The 14,227-nt window shown below is 41.5% G+C and overlaps 1 protein-coding gene across 2 annotated transcripts in view; it reads right to left on the bottom strand.

The window, feature by feature from the left end:
- Positions 1–14,227, bottom strand: part of SLC38A1 (solute carrier family 38 member 1) — a 41,156-nt gene that overhangs the window by 24,471 nt on the left and 2,458 nt on the right. Inside the window, exons 1-2 of one of the 2 annotated variants that reach the window (XM_030459635.1) lie at positions 11,143–11,217; positions 6,701–6,905 (exon numbers count right to left, since the gene is read on the bottom strand). In XM_030459635.1, coding sequence (XP_030315495.1) covers positions 6,701–6,819 — 119 coding nt within the window. In that variant the 5' untranslated portion in view covers positions 6,820–6,905; positions 11,143–11,217. Of the gene's footprint in view, positions 1–6,700; positions 6,906–11,142; positions 11,218–14,227 lie in introns of those variants that run through there. The other variant, XM_030459627.1, reaches the window with a different exon arrangement.

Here is a 14,227-nt window from a genome sequence, read left to right on the forward strand (position 1 = left end):
TTAAGTGGGGAACTTGGACTGGAGCTGCTGTTGCATAGTGAGAACTGAGACTTCCAGGTGGCCAGGGATGCCCTCATCTTCCACTGCTTTATCTGAGGATTGAGATATTCTTTTTGAGATTTTCTTTTTTGAGATTCATATTCTTTTATATGATTTTGGGGTCTAAATTATGACTGGTATACTGATACAGCAAACTCTGCATTAACATTTGACCCAATCTGCAGAAGGTCCAGGTGATTAGAAATAAGTTTTATTTTAAATTCTGTATTATGCTACCTATAGATTGTACTATATTGATTCTGCTTGTAGAAACCCTGTGCCATTCTAATAATAAATTCTGTGCTAATAATAACAATATCCTGATAAGAAAATAAAGCTTTAACTGTAACTAGAATCATTCTGCCAAGAATCCCTAAGAGACCCTGTCTGCCCCTTAAAAGTAGGGTGACAGCATTGCACCCAACAAAACCTTAAATTACTTATATTGCCATCACAGGTTGTTATGTCTGGAGTTCAGAGGAAAAGGAGGTGCTGCATGCAGCCAGCTCTGCCTGGACCATCCGGAACCAGGGAATGTGCTCTGCTGGTGCACTGCTCAGGGCTACTGGATTTTCATTGAAGGGTCTTTCAAAACTCAATATTGAATTCACCATACTGCAAAATTGAGCACTTCTGTGCAGGGAGACACAGGATAACAGCTTTTCTTTCTCTGCACACTTTCCTTGTCTTATGTCCTTGATGTAGCCAAATTTAGGAACTTCCTGTCACCAGAACAAGATTTGCCTCCTGAGGCTGTGTCAGTATCCTTGGGATGTACGACACATCTGATCTGGATGAGCTGCTATGTTCTCCCAGAACCTCTGTTCAACAAACATTTTAGTTTGTACAAAGCATTCTTTCAGCTTTTCATCTTTTGAAGGTTTATGCACTATTAAGTCCCTGGCATCTTTGTTAATCCACAGATGGCTTTTAGGCTGCACTGGCTAATGCATCAGCCATCATACATGTTACACACTTAACCAGGGGCTGTAACCAGGTGTCAGAGACCCTTTTTGCTGCAGGTAAATTAAGACAGAGTGCTATTAAATTTCCCTACTGCCCTGGTTATAGCCTAATTACTAGCAATATATGCCAGCACAGCTTCTAAATGCATGCCAAAATCATGTAGTTATTGTAATGCTGCTGACTTGGTTTCCACAGCTGACATCCTGGGCCCTGTGTCTTTAATATTTTGTGTACTGCATATATGCTTTGAATTTATCCCTTAAATCTAGGCATAGCTGGCAATGCATATGGTATCTTTGCTAGTTTTGTGGCAACTTTGCCTTCTACTCATTGGTCTGCTTTGACTTCCTTTATGACAATACAACCCAGCTAGAGGCTTTTCCTGTATTTTTTTAACTACTAATTTCAGCAATGAATTTGCTGTGAAATAGAGACACTGTGCCAGGTTTACCAGCCCTACACAGTTGGAATAGATAGCTGAACCTCTCCCACTGTTTTAAGAAGTGAAAAACAACCACTTCCAAGATAGACTGATCCAAAATTAACTTTCCAAAGCTCACCGTGTACGTTTTTCATCCTCATAAAGTAAAATCTCAACCTGGGCTTGTACAGATTCAGAGTGTGTGCTTTTTTTGTTCATGCCTTTTTAAAGCTCATCTCTTGAACACAGGAAGCACAGTGTGAACAGTTTGAAAAAGACATTCCAGCTCTCTCTTGAAACACCCTGGAGGCAATTTGTACAGGCTGGATCACAGAGAAGAGTTTTGTCTCTTTTGGATTTGTAAGGGTTGCTGGGAACATCTGTGGACTTTTTTTTCTTCTGTCTTTTATGGAGATCATATGTCATTTTAGATTTTGTCAGAGTTATGACAGAAGCAACTAGTCTGCCCCTCTCCCTGTCCTCATTGCTCTGCAGGCAGTTCCCAGTTAATAATTACAAAAATAACAAATTTGTAGATACTATTATTATTGCCACCTGGTGTTACAGTTCAATTAAAATTATTAAAGAAATAACACATGATAAAGACAACATTGATTGTATATAAAGGCGATCATGGTACTTCCCATTAGAATACTTTTGACAGTCAACAGCTTCTACAGAACTGGTATCTTCTGTGGCTGACAAACTTTTTATTTCTTTCTGGATGGGACTTGAACAACACAATTCTGATTTGATAAATTTATTCAAAGTACTTTTGAGTTAATTCTACATTAAAATGATCTGGGCTTGCTGTACAGCCTCTCAGCTCATGTAGCAAGGTAGTGCTCCTCATCCACCTCCCATTTACCACATCACACTGCACACTTTTTTCTGTTTATGTTGTGAGATGTGCACAGGAGGGCAGTCAGACATGGAAACCTGGCTACAGACTCCAAGGTCATGAGGTACAAAGTGTCCAGCATTTTTATGGGGTGCATCCCAGCCCTGGGATGGCTTGCCCAGAGAGCTCAGCAGTGATGCAGTGGTGGGAGATGTGGGATCCACCCGACCTGGAAGCTGTGCTGCATTTCCTATTGCAGGCAACTTAGCCTGCAAGTCCAGACAAGAAGGTTGACTAGGGGCCATGCATGGTAGGTGGCACAGATGTACCATATGACAACCTAAGTTTTCCATAAATAGAATGCATTAATTCAAGTATTGAATATATGAACTCATGAACTTATGAATTTAAGTAATATTAATAACAAGAATAAAAACTAGGAGGAATCAAAGGATTCAACAGAAAAAAAATGTCCCATGATTTTTCTTTTGATAAATATTTTTCTTATTTCAGGGTGGTTTTTTTTTTTCCCAGAGCACATGAATGGGAACATATGTCGGAATACTGGAATTTCTAGTCAAACTGTGACAGGCATCTGCTCTACTTCAGAGATGTGCTTAGAAACAAGCTATTAATTGACACAGAATGTTATATATTTGACCTTTATAAAAATGACATGAATGAAGTGAAATGACTGCTTACTCCAGCCTCTCCAGCTGTGGAAATGTGCAAGGACTGTCTGTGCCATCAAAGCCTTGCAATACCCTGACAAGCATGAAATCCATTTGAGCTGTTTGTTGTCTTAATTTCAAAGATTTTACTCATCAATAATAAACCATAACCTATTCTTATGTCTCTGCTTTCCTGTTGTGCTTCATACATCACAGCTGAGTATAAGCAGCTTATACAAAACTTTTCAGGCAGGTTAACAAAATATCCTGGCCAAAACAACAAACAGCTGATCCTTATGATGCATGAAGCCTCATGGTTGACTTGGAAAGAATTTCTTCATCTAATTCTTTTCCTGGTTTGATTTAGTACAAAATAGAAATTTAGTCTTACTGATATAGTAGTTTTAAAAGAACTGTATTTAACTATGGTATCCAAATTTAACTTATTAAAGGGATTATATGAGAAAAGTTTGATTAAGGTGATATCCACAAGCTAACCATTTTGGCTAATTGTAGCTATCCAAAAACGATTTAGCCTTCTCATCTATGTTTAAATATAACCACATTAAAGTGATATTTGACAATGCCTTAAACATTTGTTTGGAAAATCTAGTTTTGCTGAGATGGCATAACTTTATCCTGAGGCAGCTTCTTATACTGAGCTCTAACCTGAGCAACAGCCAAGGTTTCCAGGGCAGGCAGGAACAAGAAATGCAGAAGAGACCTTGGTCTGACTCCTACTATGAAACGTGAACCAGATCTGGGTATAAGTACTGACAACCTTGTTAACTGAAGAAGAGGTGCTGATAAATTACTGGTAGCTGTAAAGCAAACAGATTCAGCCAGTAGCTTCCTGAGAGCCTTGTCGTAGTTATAGATAAGACGCAAGCCACCTAAATACTGGTTTACAGGCAGATGCAGAAATGGCAAAGTTTCATAGTCAGGATGCATAGTTAAAAATCACTAAAGCCATGTCTGTGGTGTGATGTAAGTCTATCAATATTCCCAGAAGAAATTCAACATCTGTGTACAAAGAAACCCCCCCACCAATATATCCCCTTCCATATAACATCCTCTCCCTACATACACCTGCATATATAAATGCAAAAGTAAAAGAGAGAATTTTTTTCCAAGATCAATAAATACTTAAGGGTTAAAACCAGACCTGGAATCAGCTTCCCACTGGTCTGCTTTCTCCAAAAGACCCTTAAAAACTCTGCGCTAGACTGAGCTTCAAAAATTATGCCCTGGGAGAAAAAAAAAGGTTGAAATTAAAAGCAGAGTACAAAATCAAACAGGTTGAAAAAAAGAAAAAAAAAGGGGGAAAAGTACAGATCTAATCTAAAGCTCAAGTGAAATCAACAGAAAAAGTCCCACTGATTTTGATGGACTTTGGAGTTTCACAAGGCCTCGCACTGCATGCCAGGCAGCACAAAATGTTTTCTTCTGTAAGCCTGTTAACCTCTTATTCCACAGAGGCAGAGCAATTGCCAAAAGCAAAAACATTAAAAGAAAAAACATCATTTCAGGATGCATTTTGCATAGAGCACAGAGCAGGATCTGCCCACCAGCTTGTCACCTGTGTTGGCGTGGAGATGCTTGCCAGAGGGGACACAGACAGGGCTGCACAGTCCCGGAGTGCTGCTGGGCTGGAAGCTGCACTCACTGTGAGATGCCTTGAAACATTTTGTTATAGACATGGAAAGGAACATGAAGACACAGGGATTTATAGGGAAAAATAGTCTTTTGTGGGATGACCGAGTGAGCAGCTGCCCCATGAGCAGAGGGACTGTTATCAACAATGTATTATCAGCAATATTATCAACCACTATAATGAGCTCCATCCTACAATCAAATGACTCTTTGCAGAGGAAAAACATTATCCATAAGGGAATGGAAAACTGTGGAATGTATTATCTGCCCTAAAAGCCAGGACAGAAATTTTTCCTCTGAGCTTCTGATGCTCTTTCTTCATCTCACATTTCTTCTTCCCTTTACAGGCAGTCTGGATCTGACCCAGACCTTGCCAGGCTTATACTGCTTAAAACTCCACAAAAGTACATTGTGACCCCTGAGAATCAGGCACACTCGGCACGCTCTTTCCCCACCCTCCATAAACATTCCTTGCGAGATGGAGCCCCAACACAATTTTATCCTGTAAGAGTTACTGGTGACACCAGCCAAAGCTCTGAGGAGGCACAGCCAGCCCTGTACAGCCACTCCTTCTCCTCCTAAGGATATAAATCCTCTGCTAGCTCCTGGGAGCAAATTTACCACTGTCAGCCCCTGAGCTCCCTGCCATACAAAGTCAGCCAGCAGGAAAGCGAGCAGGTTCATACTGGAACTGTTTTGTTTTGGCAAAGTTGGAGGGGCTTTTTTTCTTGCTCTTGCCATTTAAAAAAAAAATTTTTTTTTTTTTTTACAGAAGTGTTTTGTGTTTCATTTTGGCACTTTCCATCAAAGAAATTGCATCAGAAAATTCCAGACCAGCTCTAATCTTCCTCAGTGCAGCTGCGCTGTGGTGGCACCGCTGCATCTGGTGACTGCCCCAGGACTTCCCTGGGCAGGTAAAGGGGGGTGGGGAGGGTGGCAGGCTGGAACCCTCGTGCCACCAGCCAGGGTCCCCTGCTCTCTCCAATGTTTATTCCTTCATCCACTGTCAAGCTCCCTGTCCATCCATCCACATGGCCATGAGAGCCACACAACTACCCTCACTGGGGAAAAAACACCTCTTAACTTTGTTTTTACACTTGAAAGTGAGTTTCTCTGGGTAGCCAGAGGAGCTGCTGCTGCCAAAAGGGAGAAGTGGCAAAAGAAAATGTTTTTCAAGACTGTAAGCACGGGTGGTGACAGCCCAGCAGTGAAGGAGGAGGAGGATGTGCTGGCAGAGGCTGCCCTGCGGCACCAGTGCCAAGCAGGGCTGGATCTCCTCACTGGCACTGCTGGCCAGGGTGCTCCACCTTGGTTTGCTGTATTTGAAGAGGAAGTTTTGTCAAAAGACACCTTCTTGTTTCACAGCTCACAGACCCCAAACAGAGTCCGCCAGAAGGTCTTTGCTGTAAACAGGATGGCTTGGCACCTGTTGGATGCTGATGGGAAGGCCTCAACAACAGCTCTCAGGTGGAACAGGCTGCTCTTTGAAATGACTGTACACCTTGTAGGAAAAGTCTACAGTCTAGTTTAAACAAATGTGACATTTTTCAGCAATATTGACAAACAGATGCATTTTTAAAACTTGACACGATTTAAGTATATCTCATTAACTTCAGCCACTGCCTGGTTTACCTTGCCTTACTGTGAATGTGGACCAGGACTACATCTGCTGACAGCAATGCCAGCTGTAAATCCCCAGGAGCTTGAGTGTGTGGGGGTAACCTGGCAGGTTAAAATTGTCATATCAGAGATCAAAGGTCAACCAACTAATATGCCCTAGATGATGCTGTTGGTCTAATCCTCTTCATTATTACTTCTTCCTTGTGTGCAAGAAGACATTTCAAATAGTTGGCTTTTTTGCTACATTGTATGCTTGTGCGTTTTATTAGACTAATCTGAAAGACTCAAAGTTATGAATAAAGTGCCACTGTTTGCTTTATCTGCTGTTGCAGCCTATGCCCAACAGATGTCACATATGAAATTCAAATTACATCTTCAAATGGAGCATGACTTGGTAATGAATAATTCAAGATATATACTGAAAATTAGAATGCTGTTTTTAAACAGTGTGTATCTTAGCACAGACAGCGTCAGTGGAAAAATACTCACCGATTTATCTGGCCATTTTCCACCTCTGTGAAGTCATTTGAATCATTGCTGTTGTTATCATCTTCAGGGACAGTCATATTCTGCAATTCAGTCTGTTCCAATCTATCTTGGAGAGGCATCCTGGGTGAGGAACTTTAAGTGTTTCTCCAAATATTACTTTTTGATTGGTATCCTGTGAGTGAACTGCAGCCACAATGTCAGCAACCTAAATAAAACACAAGAAAAAAACCCTAAGATGTATACCACTGACAGCAGGAAATATCGCTAGAAGAAACTGGAGAAACCTGTCCAAGAGGGATTGTCCTTAACAACCAATTTGATATTGTTAGAAGGACTTCAGGTTATAACCTAAATGCATTGCAAAACAGCAGTAACCTTATATTCCTCAATGAGATCAACTTCACTAACTTAATAAATTTACCTGGTCCCAAAACCAACTGCTGAAGACAGCAGTTATATTCATAAACTAGCAAGCAAGTAAATACTATTTGCTTCAAGAAAAAAGATTAGCTACCTATAAATGAAAGAATACAATTAATTTGCTTGTCCAAGTCCCATTTCAATATTCATTGTTCACCTTCTGTATGTTCTCCATTCTTACTGAAAAATCAAAAATATATTATGTCAGTGCTGATGCTAAGTGGGTGGAAAGGAGGGGTGGTTTTCCCTGTGCTCTGTTCTACTAATATCTGTATGCCAGGTGTTTAAATACGTTAAGGTTTTTTGACAGTGATGATGTGCAGAGGATGCTTTGTGTATGGTTAAACTTACTCTGAACAAGTACAGAAACAGACAAAGCCAAATCCCTAAGCCCATGTATCATAGAAGAAAGAGTAAAGTATATCTTTTGTCAAGCAGTTATTATCTAGAGATCAGGTGATCTCTCCTCTGATAGATGTGTTACAGAAAGGCACCAAGAATAACACCAAAGGCAGACCAGACAAGTCTGCTATGGTGACATATTTCCTCATCAGCAATGCAAATCAACAGAAAGAGCAATATTTTCCGGAGTCTGACGGCTCTCAGCTGAGCTACAACTCCAGCGTGGTGCTGAGGCAACAGGATGTTATTCACCAACAAGCTCCTGCACCACAACTCTCAGTTCCCATTTTGTGAATTAATTTCCTGCAGTCTTGCCAAACAACTACTCACCCTGGGGTAGGTGATCGACACTCAGATGCTAGATTAATTTGGGGGATATTTTAAAATTCTCAGAGCTACCTCCCACCCAGCAAACTGCTCCCATGTAACCAAGGAGGTAGGAGGATCCCTGCTTCTTTGTCAAGGTGGGAGGCCACAGGTCACTTGCTCAATTATGACATCTGCCTGCTTCAAACTAAGTTTATGGAACCCGGTACTTCTGGTTTGTAGCCCATCCCCATCATGCAGCAAAGGGCTCTGCAGATGAGCCCTTCCCCCCCCATAAATACTTTCTCAGAAATGGAATTTTATCTTGAAGTTTACATGTGCTCTGAACATTTCATCAAGAGCCCAAACTGTCCAGATTTCAGGTGCAAAGGTTGACGGAGACCCTCAAAGATTACAGTAGGGCATAATCTGCTCTTTTCTACTGAAGGAGCATCTGTGCACATGGTTAGGGTGGCAGAAGCAGTGTGGTGCAGACCAGTACCGGGTTGGTGAGGCAGATATGACCTGGGTCCTTTTCAACCCCCCTACAGTGGAGATTTCCACTACAGATATCAGGGGAGCAGCCGCTTGGGTATTAAAATGTTGGGACAATAAAAACAAATCCATTTATTTAGGCTGCTGACAAATAAATGCAGATTGGCAAGCAGAGGGTGGTTTTAGCAGTGACATTCTGGAGCAGTCCTCCCTGAGGCTTCAGGGATAAAATAGTCTACCTATTTTGGAAGGGAAGCATGACCTTTTTATAAAAGGATAAAGCCACAGGAGACAGTGACTGCTAAGGTGGCAAGGACTGAGCCTGCTGAATCCTGAAGCTCCTTGTTCCTAAAATGAGTTCCTAAAATAAACAATTCCTTAATAGATGGTACAACCTCTGTATTGAGATCTATATCCCTTGGCATTTAAAAATCTGTGTAAAGGCTGGTCTAATATTCAAGCAGAACAGCTCTCCCTTTGGTCACCATTTTGCATCATGGTCTTCCCCAGGAGGCTTTTCAGGACTGCCTTGACATTGTCTGTTCTTAATAAATTCCCCTTTAAGTGTTTCAAAAGCAGGTGCTGAAATTAGCAGTCATGTGAGGTGCTGGAGAGCAGACTTCACAGTCCAGTGACGTACAGCTCCAGATTCACCGCTCTGCTCCGTGGTAGCTGAAATGCTGCAAGTCCAGACTGGCAGCAAAATGGTTTGTTTGCAGGGAGGCTTTGCAGAGCTAAAGGGAAAACCCTTTCCTATTTATCCAAAACTCTGATTCTACAGAAAAATGACTGAATGAAGACAGAGCAAAATCTTAGTGCAAGCAGTGCCAGACTCAATCATTTACAGGAACTGGAATTGATGATCCCGGTGGGTCCCTTCCAACTTGGAAGATTCTATAATTCTATGATTCTATGGTTTTATGATTTCAGCAATTCCCTGGTTCCACAGATACAAGTTGCTCCTAGAGAGGCATGGCAGCAAGCTGAACTCTGAGTCTGCCTCAGGTCCTCTCTAGGTGAAGTAATTTACTAAAAAAACACCAAAACAAATAATATTGTTGTGTGAAATAATGCATTGCACTTCCAAGTATGAGAAAACCTGATCTCAGTGCCAAAACGTGAGGAGGGTGAAGAGAAAGCAGTGAGGCTGGGGACCAAAACTTTCAGTCACAGCATGAACTCATGGCAGGTCTTTGGCAAAGGATATCCACCTCATCCTTAGTACCTCAATCTCTGAAATTAAGATGATAATAGCAGCAATAGCACTTAGCTTGTGAAGCCTTTGCAGGTTTAACAGGAAAAGCATGATAGAAGTGCAATATCTGGAAAAAACCCCGCTATGTAAACTGCAAATTTTTGGCAAACATAACTTCACCTTAAAGACATATTACAGAGCCAACCCTTTGACATTGCTAATCACTCCACAGTTAGTGGAGTACAGGTGGTCACATGATTTCCACTCTCAAATCACTTGTTTTAAATTTCAAACTCGTGGATGTGATAAATCACAGATTCAAAACAAAATCTACAATCTGAAAGGGTAAGGTTCATGTCAACCAGCTTATTCCTACAACCTGGCTCCTTGCTCATCACTTGGCCTCTACAGGGATGCCTGATGCTGCCAAAGGACAGTCCACCCTGGTTGCAGCCATGCAGAGCTGTTTTCTGTGAATGCAACAATCTTTGCTCCCAAAGGGAGCTTTGACACTGGGATAGCTGTCAGGTACAGGTGCCACTGACTTGCAGAAAGATGACTACAACTTGAAAATTTATAGAGAGGTGTTTTACTCCAGTGCTGGCTGCAAGGGGGGTGCTGGAGTAACTCTCCTCCTAACTCTCTCCTCCTAACTTGCACACCAGACCCGTGCCTAGACTCTTGTTATAGACACTGGAGTTATACATATTCATTAGATTTCACAATACTCCTATACATATGCATCACCTGCTTCTGCTTTGTATTAAAATTAGTCCCAAGAGGTCATTTTCATAATCTCCTCCCTCCTGCGCTTGCATAGTGTCTCTTGGTGGTGGTCGCAGGGATGGAATAAAAACGAATGAAAGGTCTTTCTTTATGTAAACTTTTCACCTCCTCTTCTCCTAGCATGTGCATTTCTTCAGTCTTAGCCAGACCAACAATGTGTTCTGTTTTTTATCTCAAGGTTGCTATAGCTATCATTTTAGCACATATATTTCCCTTGTAAGGTGATGACTACCTAAACAATGTCTTAGTTTCTATTAAACAAGCATTTTATGTTAGCTTCTATCAGGTCAATATGACCCCTAGACAATTACTAGCAGGCATTTTATATTAACCTTCACATCACCACTGATGCTCTGGGAAGACAAAAAGGTTACCCCAACAAATGAAAATTCACCATATGTTGATGGTAAACTACACTGGAAGCATTCTGCTTCCATTCTGTTCTGATATTTGGATGAATTTAATGAAATTTCATGAAATAAATGCAAATAAAAAGAGCTATGTTGGCAAAAGTTCCTAGGCAAATCTTTTTTCCTAATTCACATTCAAAGGCAGCAAATTATAATCTGAAAAGTGACTGGAAATCCCAATAACTTCCAGTCTCTGTGCCTACTACTCTCCTCGGTCTTGAACCTCCCCCCAAAAAAGAGAATTTCCAGAAGCCTGCTACCCAACCCTTCTCTCCAAAAACACACATAGTAAATCAACAAGCAGAAGTAAGAATTTCGCATTTGCTCCATAACAAGTTTACAAGAGGAGACATTTTACATAAGTTAGTCACTCTGGGGAGAGAGTTGTTAAGAAAAGAAAAAACAAGAGAGCAGTTAAGTTTTATCACCGTCCACCGGCCGAGGCTTCAGGGCTGATCGTGAAGTCCCAGGCGCGGCAGCTCCGGTCCCTGGCCGGGAGGGAGGGAGGAGGATGGGGAGGGAAGGGAAGGGAAGGGATAGGGACAGTTCCTGCTTGGGTCCTCTTCTCCCCTTTTTTCTTCTGGTGCTGTCCCAGCCAAAGTGGCGGGAGAGGAGAGAGAGGAGGGTGGGAGGGTGAGAGATAGACAGACAGTGCCTTCTTTTTGCGTTTTTATACCCCAAAAGGGGCTCTGTCTTTTCACTGGCAGAGGCTTTTCCACGTCTATAATTTATTATATAAATTGGGCTTCTCTATAATTTATTGTACTCCTTCAGGCCTTGCTAACTTGCTAAGTTTATCAGCTGTCTTTGACAGCGTACCAGGAGACCTTCTGATTAGCATTCTTATCTTTAGGAGCCTGTCAGGAATGATACAAAACAGAATTGTGCTAAGTTTGGAGTAAAAATCTGTTAATTGAAAATAGTTTTGATATATTTTTAAAAGAGTAGAAAAAAATGTTGATTCAAGAGACAGTTTCATGTTTTCAAAGTGTTTACATCAACAAGCCATTAAAATACATTCCAAGAATGTATTTTCTCTATTGCCTTCTGAAACATAAAAATAATAACAAATAAATATAACAACACCCCCCCAAATAAAACCCAAACAACAAACCCCAACCAAGCAAACAAAAAACCCTAACACCTACAACTCCAGTTTTCTGGCTGTTAAAATTCTATAACAGCAGTAATGGTCTCAAATAGTTTGTATTTGAAAAAAAAATATGGTGATGCTGACAATCTAAATTTATTTCTACTGATAGCTAAGACATGAATTCTTTCTGGGCAGTACCTGGAAGAGATGTACATTTTTTGTAAATTACATCATTCAAAAAGCATCATGTTAAGACAGACGACTGCCCAAAAGCTGACCCAGTATGCAGGAGGTGTTCAGGTAAGTGGTTGGGCTGGACACTTTCTTGCCAGTCTCTGGGTATGGTTTTTGCCACGTGTCCTTGCATGCTCACCGGGCACTTCATTCACTGCTTGCTTCCACAGTCAAAAGGTCTTGGGGATGGCAAATATTCATGACACAGTAAGCAATTTTAACTATGGAATTCAAGATAATTCGCTTAAAAGCTGAAATATGACTCAGCTTCCTTCTCAGAGGGAGTTTAGCCAAGAACTCGTCTTGGTGGGTTACGAGTCATCAGAATCCAGCACTTGAGTTTCACGAGCTGTTTTTATTCCTGCAAAGCCTGAGATGAGATACGTCCTTCTTTGCTCATACTTTTGTAAGTTCTTTCAAAGAAGAACAATATGACCACTAAGACTCCGTGGATATAAATAATGTAACACCGCGTCTGCAACTGCATACGGAGCATTCACTTAAATTACAAAAAGCAGTAATAGGCTTTACACGTAACAGTGTCACGTTGGAAGGCAGGGAAGCAACCATCTCCTTTTTGTTCAGCATTAGTGAACAAAATTAGTTAATAGGGAAGCAACTACCTCCTTTTTGTTCAGCATTAGTGACACCTGACATGTGGAACATAAAGCTCCCGATTTACTCCTCATCTACGGGGAGGACAAAATGGAGAGATTAGACAAGAGCCACCGAGATAACAAAGAGCTTGGAAATTAAAGACTGACTCACATCCACTGAGCAAACAGCTGCGGTGCTTGAAAGGTCATTGCCTCCAGCTCTGCTACTGCCCCTCTGCAGCAGGCTGCAGCCATGGGAAAAATCGGCTTCACCACGGCCCTGCTGGTGGCCCAGCCCCGGTGGCCACGAAGAAGCACCAAGGTGCCAGCGAGAATCCATCAAGCCCACCAGGCCCAGGGCAGCGTGGTGGCTACAAGGCCTTCCAGCTGCTGCAGCTGTTTGCTTGGTGGCTGCAAGCCATCATCTTTCATTTCCAGGAGCTTTCTCTCACAAATCCCGTGTTAGGGCTCACAGTGTTAGGGGATGGAAAGAGTTAAGATAAGGTGAGGGGGAAGCAAAGTGACAGAAGGCTTGGGAAGGAAGCTGGGAAAAGGATGTTGTAAAAAAGAAGTGATGAAGCACAAATGTGGATTCTCAGCCTTTCCCCTGGTACTGCATGACCTTGCGCTGCAACAGGAGAAGGGTTCTGCTCTGCCCCGTCTCTCTCCAGGCTGCCCTCCAGTGCTGCCATAAAGAAAGGGAAGATAGTCCCAAATTGAGTCTCCACAGGCTACTCAGCTGATCAAAGGCAGGCAAATAAGAAATCATAAAATCCCAGCCTGATTCACACGGTGATTCATTACTTTAGGCAAAACACTTAAAGATGAGCCATAAAGGAAAATGGTTTTAAGTACATTTTTGTTTTGAGCCCTTCCCAGTCAATTTAGGGAAGGCATTTGGCAGAGGAATATAGCTACATTTTTTCCTAATTATATTTCTCTGTGAAATCCTCTCAACAGCCTTGGTTTTGCTGAAGAGCAGAACACACCACCACAAATAAATGAACTTTTCCACAGAAATGCAAGTGGAGCCTTATGGGTTACAACAATGAAACAAACTATCCAGATGTATTTGTAAGGGTTAAACAGCAGCTCTGAAATTCTTATTTAAAATAATTTTTGTACCTCAAAAGGACGAATGCTTTACATAAATTCATGTGTAACTCACTTTTCCTTCTGCCCCAGTTTACAAGTGATTTCTTTCCCTTGGTTTTCTTGACTGTAAGAGGCTCAGAGAGACATTTACATGATAAGCTTACACAAATATTAATACACTTTTTCAACATGAAAAAGCTGCCATTTTTCCAAAGAGTAGCCACACAAACTTCTTGGATTGGATTAAGATCACAGCAATAAATACCAGTCAAAAAGAAAACTCAGTTCAGGCTTAGAATATTTCATTATTCCCACAATATCTCATTTGTCTTCTCAAGACAAACTTCTAAATTGGTTACTGTCACACCATGTGCTAGAGGTTTTGCTACAGAAATGAGCAAGCTGAGAAAAAGGCAGAGGAGAGCATGGGAGGAAGGAGAGTCCCATTTCTGCTCTGTCACCACTCCCCCCCTGGCAAAAAACAAACTCCAAAGC

This window comes from Calypte anna, chromosome 1, assembly GCF_003957555.1.
Source record: "Calypte anna isolate BGI_N300 chromosome 1, bCalAnn1_v1.p, whole genome shotgun sequence".
In the NCBI taxonomy this organism is placed as follows: Eukaryota; Metazoa; Chordata; class Aves; order Apodiformes; family Trochilidae; genus Calypte; species Calypte anna.